The following is a 21547-nucleotide window of genomic DNA, read 5'->3' as shown; positions in this document are numbered from 1 at the left end:
AATGGGCTGGCGTGCGTTTGGCAGGCATTCTAAGATCACGAACAGCAGGTTGCCATTATCCTTCAAGAGAAAAGTGTATAATAGCTGTGTCTTACCAGTACTCACCTACGGGGCAGAAACCTGGAGGCTTACGAAAAGGGTTCTACTCAAATTGAGGACGACGCAACGAGCTATTGAAATTAGAATAATAGGTGTAACGTTAAGGAATAAGAAAAGAGCAGATTGGGTGAGGGAACAAACGCGAGTTAATGACGTGTTAGTTGAAATCAAGAAAAAGAAATGGGCATGGGCAGGACAGGTAATGAGGAGGGAAGATCCCCGATGGTCATTAAGGGTTTCGGACTGGATTCGAAGGGAAGGGAAGCGTAGCAGGGGACGACAGAAAGCTAGGTGGGCGGATGAGATTAAGAAGTTTGCAGGGACGGCATGGCCACAATTAGTACATGACAGGGGTTGTTGGATAAATATGGGAGAGGCCTTTGCCCTGCAGTGGGCGTAACCAGGCTGCTGCTGATGATGATGATGACGTTTGTCGTTTAATGGCGCAAGGGCTAGACATAGCCAAAGAGCATCAGTGCGAGTAGGGATGTCTTGTCAGCGAGTTTTGTGGCATGGTCTGGCACCAGGCGATAGGAATGCCTAATGCTTCCCACAAGAGCCGGATGCACACTCACAAAAAGGCCTTACGAAAAAATGGTTTCTAAAGTGAGATTTCAGCCAATGTCGCTGCTTGAGCTGTTGGCAATGGGCAATTTCTCAATGTGATACTCTGTGAAAGGGTTAATGTGAAAATTCACCCTCAAATTTGTTGGCTGGTTACGCTATGTAACCTCGCAAAGATATCCACCAGCAAAGAACGCGTACAGCACGTCTGTATACATTAAGACAGGTGACGTGTTTTTAGGTGTGTACAGGTGATGATATGTTAACCGTGACTTCAAGTAGGGCTTTAATGTTTTCCAAATTTCTTTGTAGTTTAGATTGCATTACATTGTATTATTGTGGCTGCCTCATTTATGCACCCGCTTGAAAAAAAACTTATATACCTCCGACATCCGCGTTCTCCTTTTCAACTGCAACTTTTTGCAGATTTCTACACTTGTGTCATTACACTTTATTCCGTTTATTGTATTCTATCTTATTTCATGTACATGCAAATGAAAAGAGAGCCGCCATTGTCAGTATACCGCTAACTGCAGCAATTTGCTAACAGAAAACAGAAAGCTGTGGCTTTTTTTTATAAACATACAGTTGGATGTTGCGCACTATCCTGTGTGCGCCTGTGTGTGTTTTGTCGCCATAGGGCGGGACAATATGCGCCAACAAAAGCTACACTTTTCTGACTAGTTGATCAAGCTTTCATGAGAAGTGTACTAGCGTCATCCACAAAGTAGCAATGCATCATTTAAGGATACATCCCTCACATTGTTTAACATTCATTCGGGTTCTTTCTGCACTGCATAGGGATCGCCGGGGGTGGCGTCATGACCGAGCCGGTCGCTGCGAGAGTGATTCAGCGCTGGGTCCGCGCCAGGTTCCAGCCGTGGGTCCGCGGACGGGTGCTTTACAGCGCCAGCCCATCAAGACCTCAGAGGCCTCCAGGCTGGATAGACAGGGATGCCGGTGCCAGAGTCGTCACCCTCGTAGACCATAATGGCACGTCGACCATCAGACTCCAGCATCCTGGCGATGCTTCCTTGGTGGAAACCCACTTGGACTAGCACCTACACCATGTACGAAGCACCCATGGCCGACGCAGATGGTGCGATCCACAGCTTGCCCCAATGTTGTGGAGACGCGACGACTTCCTATTCGCGCATTCTTTCCGCCTACCAAATTGATGGGTGCTTACTGGAAGAGGCAGTGTCAGTGGTCGAAGCGATTGCGGCCTCTCCACGAGAAGACTAGCACTGACTTTCAGGGGCTGTAGGACTCACGTCGATACTTATGCGTAAGATGGCACGACAAAGCAAAAACGAAAATTGCACCGCGTTATAATATAATGAATAAGAAATACGAAACAACCGTCTCATGGTAGGTTATAAAAGAAATATTGAGATAGACAGCATAAACCAATAGGCACGTACTTGAGTTCGCCTCAGCGGTCTCAGTTCACGTAAATGAATGACGAATATTATATTTCCATGAATCATAATTCTGGGTGGTTGTTTAGAATGCGAATTGTATTACGAAGCATTGATGGCATTTTAAGAGGGCTAAACATAAATTAAAGGACAGCTTTGGGCAGGGCTGAGGCCTGGCAAGGAGGGGGGTTTATGTTATGTGCGATGGTGAAAGCAAACGCCAACTCTAGTGTGCAAGGCTTACTAAATGTCCTTTATTGTGCGCTGGCCCGGAGAAAAGCGCAGTTTCTATAGGAACCAATGATGCGTGCTCCATGTGGCGTGTGTGCCCACAGAAGATATTTTTACAAGTTTTTTTTCGCTAGCTAACAAAGCCTGCGTGATTTCGAAATAGACTGATCGCTTCGACGCACCGAACATCTTAACTTTTATAATAACATGGTTTATATTCAACCGCACGGTATTTATGTCCCTCATGAATACAAGAAAAGAAACTCTATTTAAGTGGCAGCTTTCACTCGGTGGTTTCTATCTGTTCGAGGAAACAGAGATATCGTTCTGCTCTTTATGTACGGCACCCATTTCGATGAGGTTGGCCGCATTTTGTAGAAAAAGTCAAGTTGTAGTAACTGTATTAAGAGGAAGTTTTGGCTTGGGCCGAACTCCGACGCGGCCTATTCAAATACATGTAAAACGCAAAAACATTTTTCTGAGATAACTCTGTTACTGATTGTAGTGCAATTTGTTGCATTTCAGAGACAGCGTTAAAATCTTGTGACTGTTCGAACCGCAATTTCGATTTAGGGAATGAATGTTGTAAAAAAAGATTCTCAAATATTCGACAGTTTGAAAAAAATAGAAGTACGAAGTTCACAAATTTAGAGCTCTGCATCAAGAACAGATATCGTGGTTGTGTAAACGGCATCCATTGCATCATATAACGCGGGTAAATTCGATATGTCATTTTAGATCTTACGAGAATTTGTTAGGTAGCTTAGAGAAGTTCTGCAAAGCCGTATTTCCATATTACAACTTCTTCCGAGGTTTATGTGTAACATATTGATTTTATCCGCTTTTGATGTACTATTATATGCAATTCACAGAATTTTATTATCATTCTTCGTTGCTGAGGTTCAGAGTTGTAAACTTCATAGTTTTGTTTTTTTAGAATTTTCGTTTTTCTACAATTTCATGGAAACATTAACCAAATTCAAAACCAACAGTCACTAGATTCGAAGTTTTTCCTTTAAATGCAACAAACGTCAGCAAATTTAGTGCAGTGGTTGCCGAGAAAAACCAATTCTCCTTTTACAAGTATTAAGATAGGGGCAAATGAGCTAAAGCTTCCTCCTAAGAAAATTTTTTAATTAAAAGCTCCTATTTCTTTCAGTTCATAGAACTTAAAATGCATTGAAACCTTCAACTCGTGTTCACAACTACAACTCGGTCCTAAAAGAAGAATGCCAATATTCTGTAAGCCGCGCTCTCAATAATAGACCAAAAGCAGGAAAATTGTACTACTATACAAGACTCTGTAACATGCCCAAAATTTAGTAGTAGAACGTTTTCAAAACATTCGTAAACATTGTACGAGCCCCACGTGAGCTCCATATATATTCGATTTCTTTGGCGGAGAGTTCCCAAAATTCGAAGTCCTGAATCAAACTTGTGGTGCCTATAGCGATTTCACCTTTTTCTGTCACATTCAATCATTTGTGTTGAAATCGGTTCTATCGGTGGTCAGATTAAAGAGTTTCTGCATTTTACATGTATTTGGAGCGGGAGATCGCAGCCGGCCTCGAGCTAAAGCTTCCTCTCAAGGTAGCATGCAGAAGTGCTCTAATAGAATACTGCTTTGAGATCGTCAACACGTGCTTCTTGGTGGTTCTACGTTGAGTTAAGATACAGTGCTCTGCGCTAAGCTTTGGCGAAGCAATGATGTGATTAGTGTAACGCTGTTTTTCATGGCAGCATCGTTACTGTAATGAGAACATATAGCCTAATAAAATGTTCTCGATTATATTTCGTTGAAGCCCGGACACTTAAGGCATACGAGTGTAAAAAAGAAAGACCCAATAGCATTTACGTACGTAACTGATGGCGATTATGAATGGGGTTTAACGGCGCAAAAGCTGCGGAAGACCAAGAACGCCACATAATGGTATGATGCGTGCCATGTAGTGTTCAAAGTCAAGTGGTATGTGTAATACTGATATAAATGGACAAAAGGCATTCGCTGTAGAATGCGTAAAATATACATTTGACTAAAAGTATGACAGCGGTGTATGCAACGTACACTGACACGTTTGAAGAAAATAAAATATATGCTGCGGAGATGAGCTATAATATAATATGTTACTATCAGAAGCACTACTGCCTCATAAAGGTCCGTCGAGAGCAAGTGCCTGAAGGCGTGCCCTGTACTAAAAGCAATCACAGCAACTCAAGAGAGGCCACTCTACGAATTCTTGGGGCAGATGACGTTTAGCAAGCGGACTTCAGTGCAAAACATCTAACACAATTTCCTCGTTACAACAGTTCCTCGTTACGGAGAAACTTTGCTGGATGAATAGCGAAAGGTTGTCTGTAAGCTAGAAGGAAGTGTTTTTTTTTCTTTTCAGGCTCTGTTTCTTTACGTAGCATTAAGACGTGAATGACGGTCAACTTGCGAAAACATTTCGCAAAGATGGGAGGTTCATCCACGGTCAACCAGTGGTTGTGCGTGCCCTGTGTGTGTCCTATGCTCAGCCAAGTGAAGAGCACATCCACTTCCCGTGATTTTGCTTCTAAGTCCGAATTCTAGCTTATTCGACTTTCAGCGTGGCAGAGGTGTTGCCAAGAACTTAATAGTTTTCTCTGCAGGAAAGGTATCAAATGTATTGCCGCCACACCTACGGGAGCGTTGCGAGTTCTTGCTGCTGTAAATGAAGATAGTTTGTCGGCAAGCATACTACCCTAAATGCCTTGGGGCCCAGGATCTCACCACATCAAGCAACGTTGTGAAGCTACACAGCTAGGGAACAAATGCGACAAAACTTCTGTTATTAGAGGATTTCTGGGCTTTCTCAGAGACATAAGAGCCTTAAGTACGCCAATTCAGTCTGTATATACAATTGCCCTTCGTAAATTAATTTTTATGCGACAATAACGCATAGGCCTCAGCCGTGAAAATGCTGTTTAGTGGATGAAAGACGCCCGATTCCAAGAATGATGGTCCAACTGCGGCGTAGGACATGCCCTCATGGGACTTGGATGCATCTGTGTAGAATTCCGCGCATGAGTACATAGCTTGAAGTTGTAGACAGTGTATTCGAATATGTTTTTGTGGAGCGTGCTTGGAGACTTCTAAAAATGTTCATCATATTCTACGATCTGACGGTACCACGGCTATAATGTCCTTTCTGGGGTATTCTGGTGGTGTGATTGAAGCGCGACCCACATTTCTTCCCTAATTCACCTAACACACAGCGAGAAGTGTTCTCTGAAGTTGGGGCGATTTTAAACAGCGTAGTACACGTCCTGTCATTAAGAGTTACGAAGCAAAGATGTTCGGGGTTCGAATGCACTTCCAGGAACTACGGAAAACCAGAATATTCTCCTCGGAAGTTCAAGTGGCCACTCGTTTGATACCCCGCGCAACCTTGGTACAGGACCTGTCCAGAAGGCACGTGTGGCCAGACGGATCCCCAGATGATGAACAGCGTCGAGTATCTTCAGTGTTCTCGTTGCGGGATAGTGATACATCATCATCATCATCATCGTCATCATCATTATCATCATCATCAGCAGCAGCCTGGCTACGCCCACTGCCGGCCAAAGGCCTCTCTCATACTTCTCCAGCTACCACGGTCATGTACCCCGGTCATGTGGCGCGATACACCACAGCACCACAATCCAGACGGAGTTCAATGTATGACGCTCTTGTACGGGCTTATCAGGTACTTCCTATCACTACCCAGTGGAGTGCGCGAAAGAACTGAGAATATTTATAGTTTTTCGACATTGATTTTCAATATATTTGATGTGGGGTATGAAATGGAGTCTCCAGTCAACCATGACACTGAAAAATTTTGCTCTGTTTGCAGAGGTATGCGTTGCATGATGACAGTTGTATTATAATGAATGTGTGACGACAATTTCTGACGACCGCATGAGAAAAATCAATTGTGGAAGTTAGGATGACGACGATGAAACGATCGCGATGGCCCTAAGACGGCGGTATGACCACCAATGCATGACAACTGCAAAACGACGACGCAATGACGAATATGCCATGGCACCAGTGTGCGGAGAATAAGATGACGACGAGAGTATGATGAAACAAGCATGGTGACGTCTCTATTTTCACGTGTTAGTGACAGTGAATAGCACAGTAGCAATACTGTGAACGACAAAACTAACTTTTTATTGGGCGAACCTGTGCCCACAAAACAGGCTACACTTATAGCACTACGATAGCGGCGAACACGGTCGGCGATTTTCGAAATTTTGATCAGCGGGTTGAGCGCGTCGGCTTTTATACAGCAGTCGTCGAATGTTCCAGACTAATCACTTGGACCCGCGTGTATTCCACAAAGTTCTACCCCATTCGCGTCAACGCGATGAAATCAGATAACTTAAGGTTCGGCGACTACAGACAGCGGATAGAAGCATCGATAACTTTCAAGAAACTTCTGATACACGCAGGCGCGTTCCGCGCTGTGCGTTAACACTTGTTAGGTGGCGAAACGTGTCCCCCGATAAAGACAAGTACACGTGTCAGTATCTTGAAGACTGTATGCCTACATTAACTTGCCGTCAATGGTCTGACGATTGACGTGTGATAGCGGCTGTCTCACAACAGTGGTTCAATCACGATTGAATGGCGATAGTATTACCACGATGACGGGACAATGACGGCATTTCGAGTGCTGGAAGATAAACTGGGAATGACGAAGGTGAAACAACCACGATGGCGTCACGCCCCCGCGCGCACATTAGTGGCTCAAGCTGCCAGACAACTTGGACTACCGGGTCGACGTAAAAGGCGGGACGACGATGGGGTGATGACATTCAGATGACGAGTGAGTGAGTAAAGCATTACTTATTTATTTTATAAGTCAGGTAACGCAGCTGTAACACACGTCCATTCGCTTGCGAAATAAAGCGCATGTGACGATGGTGCCGCTGCACGAGACGAAATTGGGCACCCTGCACTCCTCGAACAGGACGACCACGGTGCCGGTGTTGTTCATTCTTCTAGCGCAAAACGCTCTGGGATACGTAGGTAGCTTCAAAAACAGCCGAAGTTTCGAAAGACTGCTAATCGCATTAAACACGATATTCCATCAACAATAGAGCCCTAAGCTTGAGATTATTTTGGCTTGGTTCAGTGCCTATTGGGATGGGGTTACCCACTACGGGGGACCAGCGATGAATAGGGCAGCAGTATGCAAAGAGGGAAGAAAGCTTCAATTCCATTTTGTAAATTAAGAGTGACATAATAAATTATTACAAATATTGAATATAAGGTTTAGGGGTATATTATGAAATAGGTGCTAATAATGCTCTGGATTTCATGGTGAGGAGAAAGAACACTGAGAAAACTTATATAGCAGTTCTTTTGCTGATCTTGAAGTAGAAGAAGTAGAGGAGAAGGCGTGCTGGCGCAGTTTATGAGTACCGCCACTGGACTCAAGATAAACAAAATTTTGATGCCTGTTGTCGTACTGGTCACACGGGAAGAAGTGCATTGCTGCAGGAGTCACAACCGAAAGTCCTACCAGGAACCAAACTCTACCAAGGAAACGAACCATCAGGAATGGCGGTGTTTCATCTAATCGAGAAGACATTAACAGCGCTGAAGGACGCAAGACAAGCCGTGAGCACGAGTTTCAACGGAGTTTCTGTGGTGTGTACATAAGCAATATAAGTAGCTCTAACGTATCTAAACATTTAACTGGGTGACTGCTGGGGGACGTGTAGTTACATACCTCTGTGCCTTAACCGTCAAGTCAAATGCAGCGCCGATTGTTCTTTATCCTGCGATTCTTTTTTCACCATAATAATCGCTGTCTCTTCATGCCCACTAATTACAAGGCGAAAGCCTTAGATGTTTCTGTCTCAAGGTAGCATTGCTGGATGCAGAAAAAAATGACCCGAGGAAGGCGAGAAGCAAACCAATGAATATCCAGCCGCGTGTTAGAGATTAATAATGATTAGCAAAGTTTATGATCGATAATTGATCGGATTAGGATGGATTCGGGTTGATTGAGATATCATAGATAGATTCAGGAGAATCAAGGTGGCTTAAGGTGGATTGAGGTGTACTAAAGATCATTAGATGAATTAGAGTGGATTAAGGTCGATTCAGATGAAGGAAGAAGAATTAAGGTGGATAAGGGTGGACTAAGCTGAATTTCACTGTTCTTTACAATGCGTTCGCCTTCTTGGCTCGTAGGCCATAGCTAAGGACACATGGAACTTTTTTATTTTTCTTGAACTGAGGTCAGCTAGTATCGATATAGGCCTCCATGGTTCCAATTAGTGGCTATGGTGTTGGGCTGCTAAGCGTGAAGTTGCGAGATTGAATCCTTGCCGCGGAGGCAGCATTTCGATGAGGGCGAAATGCAAGAACACTGGCTTAATTTGAGTTAAGTACGCGTTAAAGAATGCCAGGTGGTTAACATTATTCTGAAGTCCCCACTACGGCATGCCTCATATTCAGACCATGGTTTGGGAATGTAAAACCGCATAACTTAATTTGACTTCTTTACTATAGGCCTTGAGGTCAGCTACACTATTTTACAATGAACGAAATGCATGGCATTTGTGGCACTTCTCATATTTAGCAACGGAAAGTGATCGTTAACTGTACGTGCAAATATACTTCCGACATAAATGGTCCCGCAAATCCTTGTCCATAAATAACTTGACAGTTAGACAATAAATGTACGCTGCTTGTAGCGGTGCGTTACACTGAGATAGTATCTGAAGGCGTGCGAGGCAGCTCGTGTTTCACTTGAAGATAGAGGGAGAGACAGGGAGATTACTAGCCAGAGGAGAAGATAGACCGCACCGAAGTGTCCATCGTGCAGCTGACAAGTGAACTTCGTTCCGTGGTGTGGGGGAGGAGGAGCAGGAATGGAAAGGTGACAGAGATGGGAAAGGGGTTGTGCTCCGAACTGATAGCTCTGGTGGTGTGAAGTGATCTGTGGAAGCCAGACTCGCTCAGCAGAAAGGTGGAAAGCGGCTGGTACCGCTGTGCCAGCAACTTGCGGGTGGTAATCCCGCTATACCTCGCGTACATTAGGCTCACCGTCAATCCTGAACGTTCAGTGAATTCGACCAGGCTGGCTACAACTGGCCTTACCTCGAGCAAGGCCGGATCAATACGCTTGAGGATGCATTCCACGCTGTCAACAGGAAGACCTATTGAACTGTACTTTTGCGCGCACTGGTTTTCGCTTTGAGGTGTTTTCGCAATGTCTAGAGAGCGGAGCATTGACATTCATTCAAGGTACTTGTAAGATTGATTAGGAGGGCCCAAACGTGTTTTGTAATGACCCCTAGTATTTCAAATGGATATCGTATTTCAATAAAGGGACCGCAGAAGTTACTGCGCTGCCGCCAACCTAAAAAAAAAGTTCACCACGCGTGCAACAATTTCCGTTAGCGAGGAGTTTTTTCTTGCAATTTTTCTCCGGATGTTTGTCATCGGTCATGGGCCGTAACCTATAAGAGTTATTTTTTGTTTGTAAGTCTGGCGAAGATCAGTGTTGCCTGCACATGTGCAACCATGAGCTCTTGTTTAAAGTGAGCCGAAAACGAAGTTAGGGAGTGACGAAACAATTAACCACGGTGTCTAAAGGAATACCCCTTCTCCACATCCTGTAAAGTGCGAGAGGTTCTGACACCTATTCGTTCATGTTCTGGTGTTGCAGCGCATCAAACGCTTATGCAGACCACATGCGCCCCTGCGGGGTATTCCTCTCATTATTGCGTCCAAAAGAAACATTCAAAGATGGGAAACTCTGCACAGGTTCTGCGGCCGTATGTTAGTCCACGCGCACTCACACATTTGAGTCAGAGAACGCCGTATTTTACGATCAGGTATATTATTGGTAATTTATTGTTGATTGCACCATGTGACCTCATGTCTCTCTTATCTACCACTGTAGTTACGCTAGCTCGCACTTGTTAATCGACCATACCCTGTGGCACTATGGCTATTTGGCTTAATTAGGAAGGAAAGACGAAGTCTTCCGCCGAAAGCAAAAAGACTTTGCCGTAGCAATTTGTAAATTACACTAATGTTATAGCGAAACTTGTATAGTACATCATTGGCTTCAGGACCTCAGTGATCAAGCCGTGTCCTTACCAAGGATACTTTAGTGCGGGGCAGTTCATATTAGATTAAGCCCTGCTATCAATTAGGGTTTTCTTCGTTTATGCAAGGTGTCTCAAATTTTACAACGTATAAACCATCACACCCGTGACGTCAACGAAAATCGAAAATCGCCCGTTGGCTCGTCTTGTTGCTCCAACATGCCAGACTAGTTCCAGCGGCAAACATGCTTAAGGAGGGCAGTACACAGCACAGTATTCCTTACAGAAAGTATACGACGGGGAACCCTAGCACTGCTCTCTAGGGTATATGCAGTCAATCATGATGATTCAGCTAGCAAATGGCCAGTATAGTGATTTGGCTAAGCTTGGTTCCTGCGAGTTTAAATGGCTTCGTAAATTTACAAATTGGTCATGCTGAAATATATATTCCGTTAACTATACAAAAGTTTGCAATATTTATCGTTATTAAGGCATTTTCTCGAAATATTCGGCACGTGTGTATTAAATGTGGTTGCTTGGCGAATAGAGACGATAATAGCGAATAACGCCACAAGAACGGCTGAAGCAACAAGCATAAGCATGTTCATATAATAAACATTGTTTTCATAGTAGGATAATGGTCGCGTAGCCATAGTTCTCTCATGTAGTAATCTCTTAGGAAACTATGCTCTCGTCAAGCGTTTCTAACAGCCTAATACAAAAGGACTTAGAGGGCAACTTGGTCACTTCTTTCTGTGTTTTCTTTTTGTTTCTTTACAAGCAGACCTTCGTGATTGGAAACCGTGTATACCGGTATACGAGTCGGACGGGCTATCTGACAGGCATCAAGTTAGCGCGTTGGCTGGTTGCCTGCACGTTCAGCCGTCTCCGCTGGATCCTGTTTTTCCCATTGACGCCCATCTTCCTGCTTCTCGTACTGGTGCTGCTGAGTTTGGTGTTCCGACGGTACGGTTGGTCCATGCAGTTTCACACAAAGTTCAAGAAAACAAAACATGGCTGCACGTTCATTCAGTCCCCGTGGGAATTATGAGCAATACAGGGATTTTTAACATCCAATTGTCACAGACTGCTTCAGAAGGCATTTAGCGAGTCCGATTATCGTTCCCTTTAGCTTAGTCGCATTGAGTGCTAATCTCACAACGTTCTTATTGAAGTCATCGTAGTATTTTGTAGCCCTCTGCTATTTTTTGACACTGTTCTATGTACTCTGTTGTGTACTTTCACATTGATGTTTCAATTCATTCTGGTGATATTTTTATGTTTCTCTAAATACTTGCATGCTGCTCCACCTAGTACCAAATAATGGGGCTGCAGTATGTGTAAATACATAAATTAAATAAATAAATAAATTTGTCAAGCAATCTGTTTTTGTTCTGCCTATTTTCCTCTGCTGGCCAGTTGAACGTATACACTAGTCCCAGCGCAAAAATAAATCCGGGGTTTTTCGAGCATATGCAAACGTGCGCTGTCGTAACAGCCACCATTGGTTATTTATCCTAACACCCAAAGAAATGCATATAGCCGTCCCGGTTGGCATCGAAAATTAGCCAGAATAGCCACCCTATCATATTGAATCTTTTGTGATCACGTTAACGACTTTTTTCACATTTTATGCAGTACAATAGGTCCTTCTCTTTTAGCTATGCGTTCAGTTAATGGTCTAGATTTAGGAACGTTTTCTTCTTTTCCTAGTTCGTTTCTAACCATGAAAACTCGCACTTTCTTGTTGTAATCTGTGTTGGATACGAAAAAAAATAAATGAATGAATAAAGAGATAATCCCTGCAGGTGGTGCTTAGGCAAAGGTGGGCATCCGGAGAACACCAGGATTCCCAGTGTACCACCTCGCTGTCTCACTCGACCTACCAGTGTCGAGGAGGAATCATGTTTTACGCTGGCTAGACGCGCCCGCCGTCATCTGCGTTGCACCAGGCACGACGCCCACCACTGCTTCACAAGGAGTAAGCATCTCTGATGTGCAGCCTGTGATGCCCGTGTAAAATGAAATCGTTTACTTGCATCAGTGAGTTGAGGAGACAGCGGAGCTGCATGGACGCAAACGCGCGCGCGCGCGCAAGCACACACACACACACACACGCACACACACACACACACACGCACACGCACGCACACGCACACGCGCGCGCACACACACACACACACGCACACACAAACACACACACACACACGCACACGCACACAAAAAAGGAAAGCTGTCCCAGAAAGCTCCACGATGATACAGCCGTCTTTTTCTGTTTGAGCAAATCGAGCACCGGACGCTTATATTATGGGGAACCTCATGCCGTGTTATAACACATATTGAACGCGTTGTACAGGTCAACAAAGCTCGTAGAATGATGAAAGACATCAAGTATCTTGTGAAACATGCATGCGTGCTCTCCTATTTGGGATTTCTGCCCCCCCTTAGTTGAAATGAGTTGAGGGACCACAATAAAGAGGGCGCGACTAAGCAGGTCTCTGTTTGTTTTTTTGTATATAGTATCTTTTAAGAGTGCAAATTATGCTTTCCAGCTTGAGTTGGTATATCGATAGGTTCGTCACATGGACTGGCGAGTAGATCTCTTTTTAGCAATATACGCACCTGTGATGGATCTCGCTTGTGCAAGTGAAACATTTGTGCCCAAAATGAGCGCATTATGGCTGTGAATTGCTGGAGAGACTACCGCAAACATCCCGAGCATGAGGTGCCGGAATATAAAAAAGAAGGTATTTCAGCCCCATATTTCTTGTTAAATATGCAACCCTGTGTTTTCCCAATTTTCCGAATTTAAGAGTAAAATGTTCCGTAGAACCACAAGAGAATAATTATGTGCATTAACGTTTACCTGAATATGTCTGATTATATTAATATACGTGCGTGAGCCATTCAACACTATTGATTCATGTATAAATGTATTTATCTCAATCATAATTTATTTGTTAATTTATGAAAGGACACACAGCACCTTTATGACACTCAAGTAGGGGGTAATGAATGCGATGAAGCCGAACAATGGATATATTGCGAAACAGAATACTACCAAGATAATTCGAAGATGCCTATTTACAGATATAATGCGTACTTGGAGCCGATATGAGAACGCCCAGTAACATGCATCTTGTCAACCAAGTTGCACAGACCGGACGCAATCAACACTCACTTTTTTTTTTCTTTACATGGCGCGGTCAAATCTCATTGTGGCCTGGTCCCACATTGTGCAGACGGTGTCTTATGTCTTTGCGTGCTGTTCGTAGGCAGCACATTGAGGCGGTAAGACGCACATGCAAGCACCCTCGGTGGCTACACTTGGTTGCGATAGTTTCCCTTGCCACAGGTTCTACCCAAAGCAGACGCTTGAATTTCTCCAGAAACGTAAGGAGTTGTTGAAAGACGCGACAGGTGAACTTACTTCATGTTTTGTGGTGCTATCTGCACTGTATCCTGCCCAGTATAAGCCAGCGACGACACATAAATGGCGCCGACATGGTCTCAATTCTGATCGGCCTTATTCAAGGACCGACACGCACATTTACATGTCAAACTCTTTCCTTTGTTCCGTGCCATGCTGACGTTTGTCGTTTAATGGCGCAATGGCTAGACATGGCCAAAGAGCATCATGCGAGTAGTGATGCATTGTCAGTTAGTTCCGTGGCATGGTATGGCACGAGGTGTTAGGAATGCCTGATGTTTCCCACAAGAGCCGGATCCTCACTCATGAAAAGGCCTTACGATATAATTGTTTCGAAGACGCGATTCCAGCCAATCTCGCTGCTCGAGAGCTTTGCAAAACAGCACTTTGTGAATGTGAAACGCTTTGTGGATTCGACCTCAAATATCTTCGCTGGTCACGCAATGTAATCGGGCACAGATATCAGCCAGCAAAGGAAGCGTAGCGCTTGTCTAGACAGATTGCGCGGATAATTGTGGTGGTGTCAGTTACCTGCAACATCCGTGTTCTCGCTTTCGACTACAACTTCTCGCAGAAGGCTTCTAACCGGAAATATATTCTATATTTTATGTACGAACAAGTGAAACGAGAGCCGCCGTTGCCAGCCTAGCGCTATAATCAATTTGAGAAGAGAAAACAGAAAGCTGTTGCTTTTTTATGAACTTAGTACTGAATAACATGTGTGAACAAACACTACATTTCTTTCTCTCGATTAGAACAAGCTTTTATGAGAATAGCTTCATCCGCAAATTAACCATGCATCGAATAAGAATATGTACGTCACTTTTTCAACGTTCATTCTGTTTCTTTCTGTTCTGCATAGTGCTTGCCGAGGAAAACCTCAGGACCGAGCCGGTTGCTTCGAGAGTGGGTCAGCGTCGGCTCCGCACCAAGGTCCAGCCGCGGGTCTTCGGACGGGTTGTTTACAGCACTAGCCCTCCACACCCACCGAGCGAACCAGACTTGAGCGACAGGGACGCCGGTGCCATATCCGCCAACATCATAGACCACGATGGCATGTCGACCGTCGGACTCCAGCATCCCGGCGATGCTTCCTTGGGGGAAACCTACTTGGACCAGCACCGACACCGGGGTACGGAGATCCCATGGCCGACACCGACGGCGTGACCCACAGCTCCGCCGAAAGTCGCGGAGACGCTAAGTTTTCCTTGTCACGCGTTCTTCCTTCCACAGACCAAATTGATGGGCGCTTACCGGAAGAGGCACCGTCGGTGCTAGAAGCGATATTGGCCTCTCAGCGAAGTCACCAGCAGTGACCGCGAGTGGCTGTTGGACTCGCGTTAATACTTACACCTTATATGGCACGACAGAGCAAAACTAAAATTGCATAACCTTGACCAGGACCTGCGGTTGCGTTCTCGACAAATATAAGCGAGTACAAAGCACAAAACGGTCGTGTCATCATTGTTCATAAACGAAATACTCAGACAGCATAAACCATTGGGCCCGAACATGGTCTCACTTCACATAAATGAATGACGAATAAAGTTGATCCAGGAATCATAGTTCTGGTTTGTTCTTTCGATTTCGGATTGCAATTACGAAGCATTGATGGCATTCTAAAATGGCTAAACATACAGGAAAACGTATCATTGTATGTCGCTGAAGCTTGAGGAGGAGGATGGCTTATGTGCGATGCTGAAAGCCTACGCTAACTCCAGTGTGCAAGGCGACGGAAATGTTCTTCATAGTGTGGTGGCCACGAAAAAAGAAGAGAGCACAGTTGCTTCAAGAACGAATAATTCGTGCTCAATGTGACTTCTGAGCCCACGTTGGTTTTTCACGCTTTTTTTTTCTGCAGCGTAACAGAGAGTCTGCGTCATTTCCAAATAAACTGAACGGTTCGACCCATCGAGCTTGTTCGCTTGTCATGCTTGTCGTGTCATCATGCTTACCGTCCAAAAGAATGGTATTTATATCCCTCACTGATAGAATGAAGAACTCTTCTTAAGGGGACCTTTTCACACTGTGGCTCCTATTTATCTACAAGGAACCAGAGAAATCATCCTGGCCGGCAACTACTGCACCGACTTTGATGAGGTTTGTTGCATTCGAAATAAAAACCAAAGTTCTAGTAACTGTATTAAATGATTTTTTTTTGTAAAAGCGCCTATTTGTGTAAGTTCTTAAAACATGAAAAGTTTTTAAACCTTCAAATCGTGTTTACAACTCCAACTGAGGAATTAGAAATCAATGCCACTATTTCTAAACTACGCCTAATAATTCATCCAAAGCAAGAAAATTAGTGTACTACACAATACTTCATATATGCCGAAAATTTAGGAGTAGAACATTTGCGAAACCCTTCACTTTTCTTCACAAACATTTCTTCACTAAGACACCTAACACACAGCGACAAATGTTCTCTTAATGTGGCGCGATTTTAAACAGTGTAGTACACTTCATTTCATTTACACTTGCGCAGCTAGGATGTTCGTTGTCCGAATGCACTTTCGGGAAATACGTAAAACTAGAATATAAGATTTGAAGTTCAAGTGACGACATCTTTGATCCCACGTAGAGACTTCCTACGAGACTGGTCCTCAAGGAGCCTGTGGACAAGCGGGTCCCTAAATAATGAACAGCGTCCAGCATCTTTAGCGCACTCGGTGCAGCAGAGTGATCGACCACAGCTTCATAATCCAGACAGTATGGATAGGTCCAGACGATATGGACAGACACTTCCTAAGTCATGTACAAAAGAACCTTTAGAATATACATTGTTTTACGACATTTCTTGTTAATATAATTGATGTGGAATATGAAGGACACTTATTAGTGAGGTATGACACCCAAAAACTTCTGCTCTTATTTATGCGTTGCCTGTCGAGTTAAATATTAGCATCTGGAACCAAGTCGCTTCTCCTTCTAAACAGGGCGCAAGAGTTTTTCTGCGAATTTAATTTGAACCCATTTTCATTAGCTTATTACGACAACATGTTCAGGCCAAACTGAACCTGTGGCTCCTAAATTGATAGAATACACTATTTGAAACCTATTTGTACATCATCATTGTATACTGAATATTATGTCGTATGTCGAATTAATGAGCCTAATGAATTACGTTTTACAACAAAGAGAGCACGGCTTAGTACACCAAACTGCGGCACTCCATTTTCCTGGAGAAACGGCCTGGCATCAGCGATTATAATACTGAATACGCGGTTAGACAAGCAGCTTTCTACAACGTTAAGCATGTTTCCATGTGCACCGATCTCCGACAAGTCTCGCAATATTCCGTAGCACCACGTCGTGTCGTACGCATTTTCCATGTGTGGAAACAAAGACAAAAAGTACCGCTTGTGAATGAAAGCGTCACGGATGTTTGACTCCATGTGAACCAGATGGTCGCTTGTAGCACAATTTTTCCTGAAACCACATTCATACGGGGCAAGGATTTAGGTAGAGTCGACGAAGTGTATCAAATGACGATTTATCATCTTCTCCTATAGCTGGCAAGCACTAGTTGTAAGTGCTATCAGACGGTAACTATTAACTGAAGGTGGATGTTTACCTTGTTTAAATATTAGAAGCGCAATAGCCTCCCTCCATGTTGAAGAGAGGTAATCGGAGGCCCACATGTTGTTAAAGAGTACAAGTAGTGTCATTTGTGTGTCTTTGTGCAAGTTATATATTATGTCGTATTCCATCCTGTAAGCTTCGTCTGCAGAGCACTGACACGCGTTCAATGAGGCTCACAACTCGGCAACACTAAAAGGGTGGTCATCAGATTCATTCGGTTTGCATTTCTGATCCGGTGCATTATTTCCGCTACATTTTTATATTTAAGAAACAACCGAAAATAAGTAATTCAACTAGATAAGCGCTCCAAGTGCTCTTCAAGGGTGCTTGTCTGCTCTTTCAAGGTGTTGCCTTGATCGTCGACCTGGGGTACGGATGGGCTTGCTGCTCACTAAGCCTACTAAGCTCATTCCCAACATTTGCTTTCTGCGTGTTGGAATTTATGCGTGAAATAACTCTCCCAGCTCGTTCTCCTAGCTTGATGTCGCGTTAGTCTTCACTGGAATTTAATTTTTTTGAACTAGATTAGACTAGACCGACTGAGTATGCCCCATCCTTTATGTTGTTTCTGGCGCGCCTGCTTGTAGTCTTTATTCCATCGAGGAATTCTTCATTTTTGTATACATGGGGTACCACATGCTTCCGGAATGAATTCCTCTGCAGCGTCAATAATAAAAAGGGTAAAATACCTTACTGCGTCATCTATACTACATATGTTCATAAAAAATGGTGACGAAAAAGTCGATTCATTCAAAACTTTCCAATCGGCACAGGCTAGTTTCCACCTGCGGACATCAGGAAGGGAGTCATCTTGTTTTATAATGTTAGGGCTAATGGAAAGTGGTAATTTCAGAAGAAATTTTTGATCACATTTCATTCCAAGTCGGGAAATAGGGAAGCAGACTCAATAGACAAGTGTACTGATCAATAATAAATATGATGAATTTTATTATACGCTGGATCCTCGTTAATGAAGAGGCATGCGCCAGAGTGCACTAAAAAGTAGTCTGCGAGTCAACCTTTCACAACGCATTGTGAGCTTCGCCTCATCGTGTTGTGGGCGTTAAGGTGCCGCACGAGCATGTAGGGCTTGGGAAGGTAATCAGTAGGGTTATACAAGTCAGTTTTAGCGAGATGATGATTCATTACAATTACCAATTCGTTGAAAAGAATTGACCGAACTGACACTGCCTCAATAGGCCTCTCAAGGGCAACTTGTTGTGAAGCTACTTACTTGTCCGCGACAGTTGCTACACCACCACTTGCCTCGTCACAGTCTTTACGATAGACAGTGTAGTGACGAAGAAAGTTCATGTGTGTAGGTTTCAGATGAGTCTCTTGAACACACATCAACATTGGATTACATTTGTGTAGGAGTTCTGTAATATCGCCGAGGCTATGAAGAAGTCGTCTGACATTCCATCGTAGCATTTGTGCCTCCATTATGAGAAAAGTGTTTTGTGCTGTCAGTTAAGAGACGAAGATTAGCGCACGGGACTTTTACCAATTGCATGACATGAGTTTTGCCTTTTTTTGGAGCAATCGTGAGTCTCACCGCTCCTTACGTGCTGGCGGCGCTGTCTAGCTGATTGCTGGGTGCATCGCCTCTTTCGGGTCGCGGTATACATGCGTTCTTGGAAGTGCTGCGTTTGATGCGAAGGCATCGTCTTCAGAGTTGAGACCCTTGAGTCCTCCAGACCAGAGGTTGATGGCCCCTTCTTCTGCGGCGGCAAAGCGGCTGTAGCCGCTGTGGACTCGGGGGAGGGGGAGGGTGCGTGATGATGGCGCCACAGCCGACTTACTGCATGAGGGACGGACTGCTGCCGGCGGCCGTTCTGGCGCCGCCCCCTGACGGGACACTTCGGCAAAGATATTCTTTGGCAGGAATGATACCCACTTTCGTGCCTCCTTATACGAGATGTTCTTTTTGACTTTGATTGCCACTATTTCTTTTGATGTTTTTCCCCATGGGCACGACCGCGAGTACGCGGCGTGCTCACCATCGCAACTGACAAAGTGTTGAGCATTCTCATGTGATTCAGGCACATGTATATGGTCGCTACATTTGGCGCAGGTTAGCCGTCCTTTGCAGTTCTGAGAACTGTGGCCGAACCTTTGGCATTTGAAGCATCGGAGGAGATTGGGAATATATGGTCCGACCCAGATCTTGGTATAGCCTGCCTCGAATGTAAGGGGCAGTACAATTGCACCGAATGTCAGAATAAGATGCCTGGTATTTATTTACTTACCATCAGGTCTCATCTTTATACGCTTTAATTCGATCACTTTCTGCTCACTGCAGCCCTTTTGTATTTCAGCCTTTTCCAACACAATCAGATCACCATCGGATACAACACCATGGGTGATGTTGCATCACACGATGCGGGATTACACTCACTGGAACATCCCCCAAAAGGCACAAAGTTAGGCAGCCTCTCATATTGCTTCATATCGCGGAGTTTCAGAAGGAAATATCCGCTTGCTAACTTGGAAACTTTGTAACCTGGGCCAAGAGCCTCAGTTACGAATTAGGAAACCAGATGAGGAGAGACTATTCATGTGGCCTTCTCCGTTTTCCTAAACGTACGACATGAAATTGTAGGAAATTCTCATTTTGTAGGCGAAGAAAGTTAAATATTCTTTCGGTGTACCTTCGTTTTTGAGGATGATCAGGAAGGGAGCGGAAAGAAGTGGTCATAGATACACATAAATTCCGTTCAGACGAGCCCGCAAGCTCAGCAGCAATTGCAGTCGCCCAACGCAGGGGCGTTTGCGTCAGCAGGCGTTTGGCGTGGTTCGACGCCACGTAGCCGAGCACACGAGGCGTGTACTCTCCCGCGAGTAGCCGTGCGTGGCTTAGCCGTGTCTACGGAAAGGGGGATCCTATAGGTTGAACCGATGTCGGGAGTTTGGACCTTTAGGGCCCATTTCCTACGCTTCTCTCCAATCTTTTTCTTTCTCCCTCATTTTCAATCTTTCTTGTCTTTTCTTTATTTCGTTTTACTTGCAATTTCCTGGGCAGCACAGGTGAACCTTGTGTAGCTAGCCAACCTTGGTTATACCATATTTGGTTATAGTAGTGTCGTACAGCTGGTGCGTGCAGGAACTGTGTTTTTATGGTCATGCAGCGTCCCCTCGTTGGGCTGCATGGTGGGGGGCTGGCGCCGCTACCCAAATTTATGTCTATCTATGGCAACTTCTTGCCCCTCCATGCTGGAACCGTGCAACCTCTCGAGCTCTATACTTGCCCTTTTCGAGGACATTGCCATCTGTGCGGGCGTTAACGAAATAAAAATTCCTGCTGTAGTTCGAGAGTGACTCACGCGCATCGATTCAACGGACGTGTTAATGCAGCTTGCCGGAGTCGTCACGGGCCGAGTCGAGCGCCACTAACGGAGGACGGCCGAAGAAGGAATTTGTTTCGTTGACGCCCGCACACGTGGCAACGTCCTCGAAAAAGGCAAGGATAGAGCTCGAGAGGTTGCAGGACTCCGCCAGTGTAGATTTTCGATGAAAGTACGCAAAAACAACAAGGTTTCTGTCCTTGAGCAAACTGCGTTTTCTGGCAGTTTCTCAAAACACGGTCGATTGCTTTTGCACAGAGTTCATTAAGCCTGTCAGCTCTCGTCAACACCAACATTCGCTTCAACCTCAAATCTTTCTATCAGAAAAGAAAGTGTCTGTTTTTGAAGAGACGATTGAAAGGAATACCGTTAAAAACCACATTGGTAAGGTAAGCTCCCTAAATGCGGAAAGAAAAGGGGGGGGGTGGAAAGAATTAGTGGTTATAACCACGCTCTTCTATGGCCGAACTCAAGTCACCATGAATGTCGACGGTAATTTAAATACGATTCGAGCAACACACAGTAACACACCGCATTCCAGAAGCCACGGTTTTTTAACACGTGTAGTTGCCATGCTAAAGCTTTCGCTGCTTCCATTAGACGCGACACACTACGATATCGTCGTGCTTTGCTAAGGTACTCGCTTTCCAAGAGAGAGAGAGAGAGAGAGAGAGAGAGAGAGAAGGGAAGACGGAAAGGCAGGGAGGTTAACCAGACTGAGTCCAGTTTGCTACCCTACACGTGGGGAGGGGAATGGGGAGTGAAAGAGGAAGAGAGAGAACTTAAGTATAGGATGTCTA

The 21547-nt window shown here is 44.6% G+C and overlaps 2 protein-coding genes across 2 annotated transcripts in view; both read left to right on the top strand.

Moving 5' to 3' along the window:
* LOC135906839 (uncharacterized) overlaps window positions 1–2527 on the top strand; it is a 10451-nt gene extending 7924 nt beyond the window's left edge. The window contains exon 4 of the mRNA XM_065438432.2: window positions 1465–2527. Coding sequence (XP_065294504.1) covers window positions 1465–1721 — 257 coding nt within the window. The 3' untranslated portion in view covers window positions 1722–2527. The remainder of the gene's footprint in view (window positions 1–1464) is intronic.
* Window positions 2528–7684: 5157 nt separating this feature from the next.
* Window positions 7685–15271, top strand: LOC135906836 (uncharacterized). Its single transcript, XM_065438431.1, has 4 exons — window positions 7685–7974; window positions 11176–11357; window positions 12200–12372; window positions 14684–15271. The coding sequence occupies exons 1-4, from the start codon at window positions 7885–7887 to the stop codon at window positions 14986–14988; spliced, it is 750 nt and encodes a 249-aa protein (XP_065294503.1). The 5' UTR covers window positions 7685–7884; the 3' UTR covers window positions 14989–15271.
* The last annotated feature ends 6276 nt before the right edge of the window (window positions 15272–21547 follow it).

This window comes from Dermacentor albipictus, chromosome 6 (assembly GCF_038994185.2).
Source record: "Dermacentor albipictus isolate Rhodes 1998 colony chromosome 6, USDA_Dalb.pri_finalv2, whole genome shotgun sequence".
In the NCBI taxonomy this organism is placed as follows: Eukaryota; Metazoa; Arthropoda; class Arachnida; order Ixodida; family Ixodidae; genus Dermacentor; species Dermacentor albipictus.
This window is presented reverse-complemented; position numbering and strand designations above follow the sequence as displayed.

Coding starts and splice junctions, on each gene's coding strand:
- LOC135906836 (XM_065438431.1), top strand. CDS start 7,885: ATGGCGGTGTTTCATCTAATCGAGAAGACATTAACAGCGCTGAAGGAC. Junction 7,975..11,175: donor GTTTCAACGGAGTTTCTGTG/GTGTGTACATAA, acceptor CTTTACAAGCAG/ACCTTCGTGATTGGAAACCG. Junction 12,373..14,683: donor CCACCACTGCTTCACAAGGA/GTAAGCATCTCT, acceptor TGTTCTGCATAG/TGCTTGCCGAGGAAAACCTC.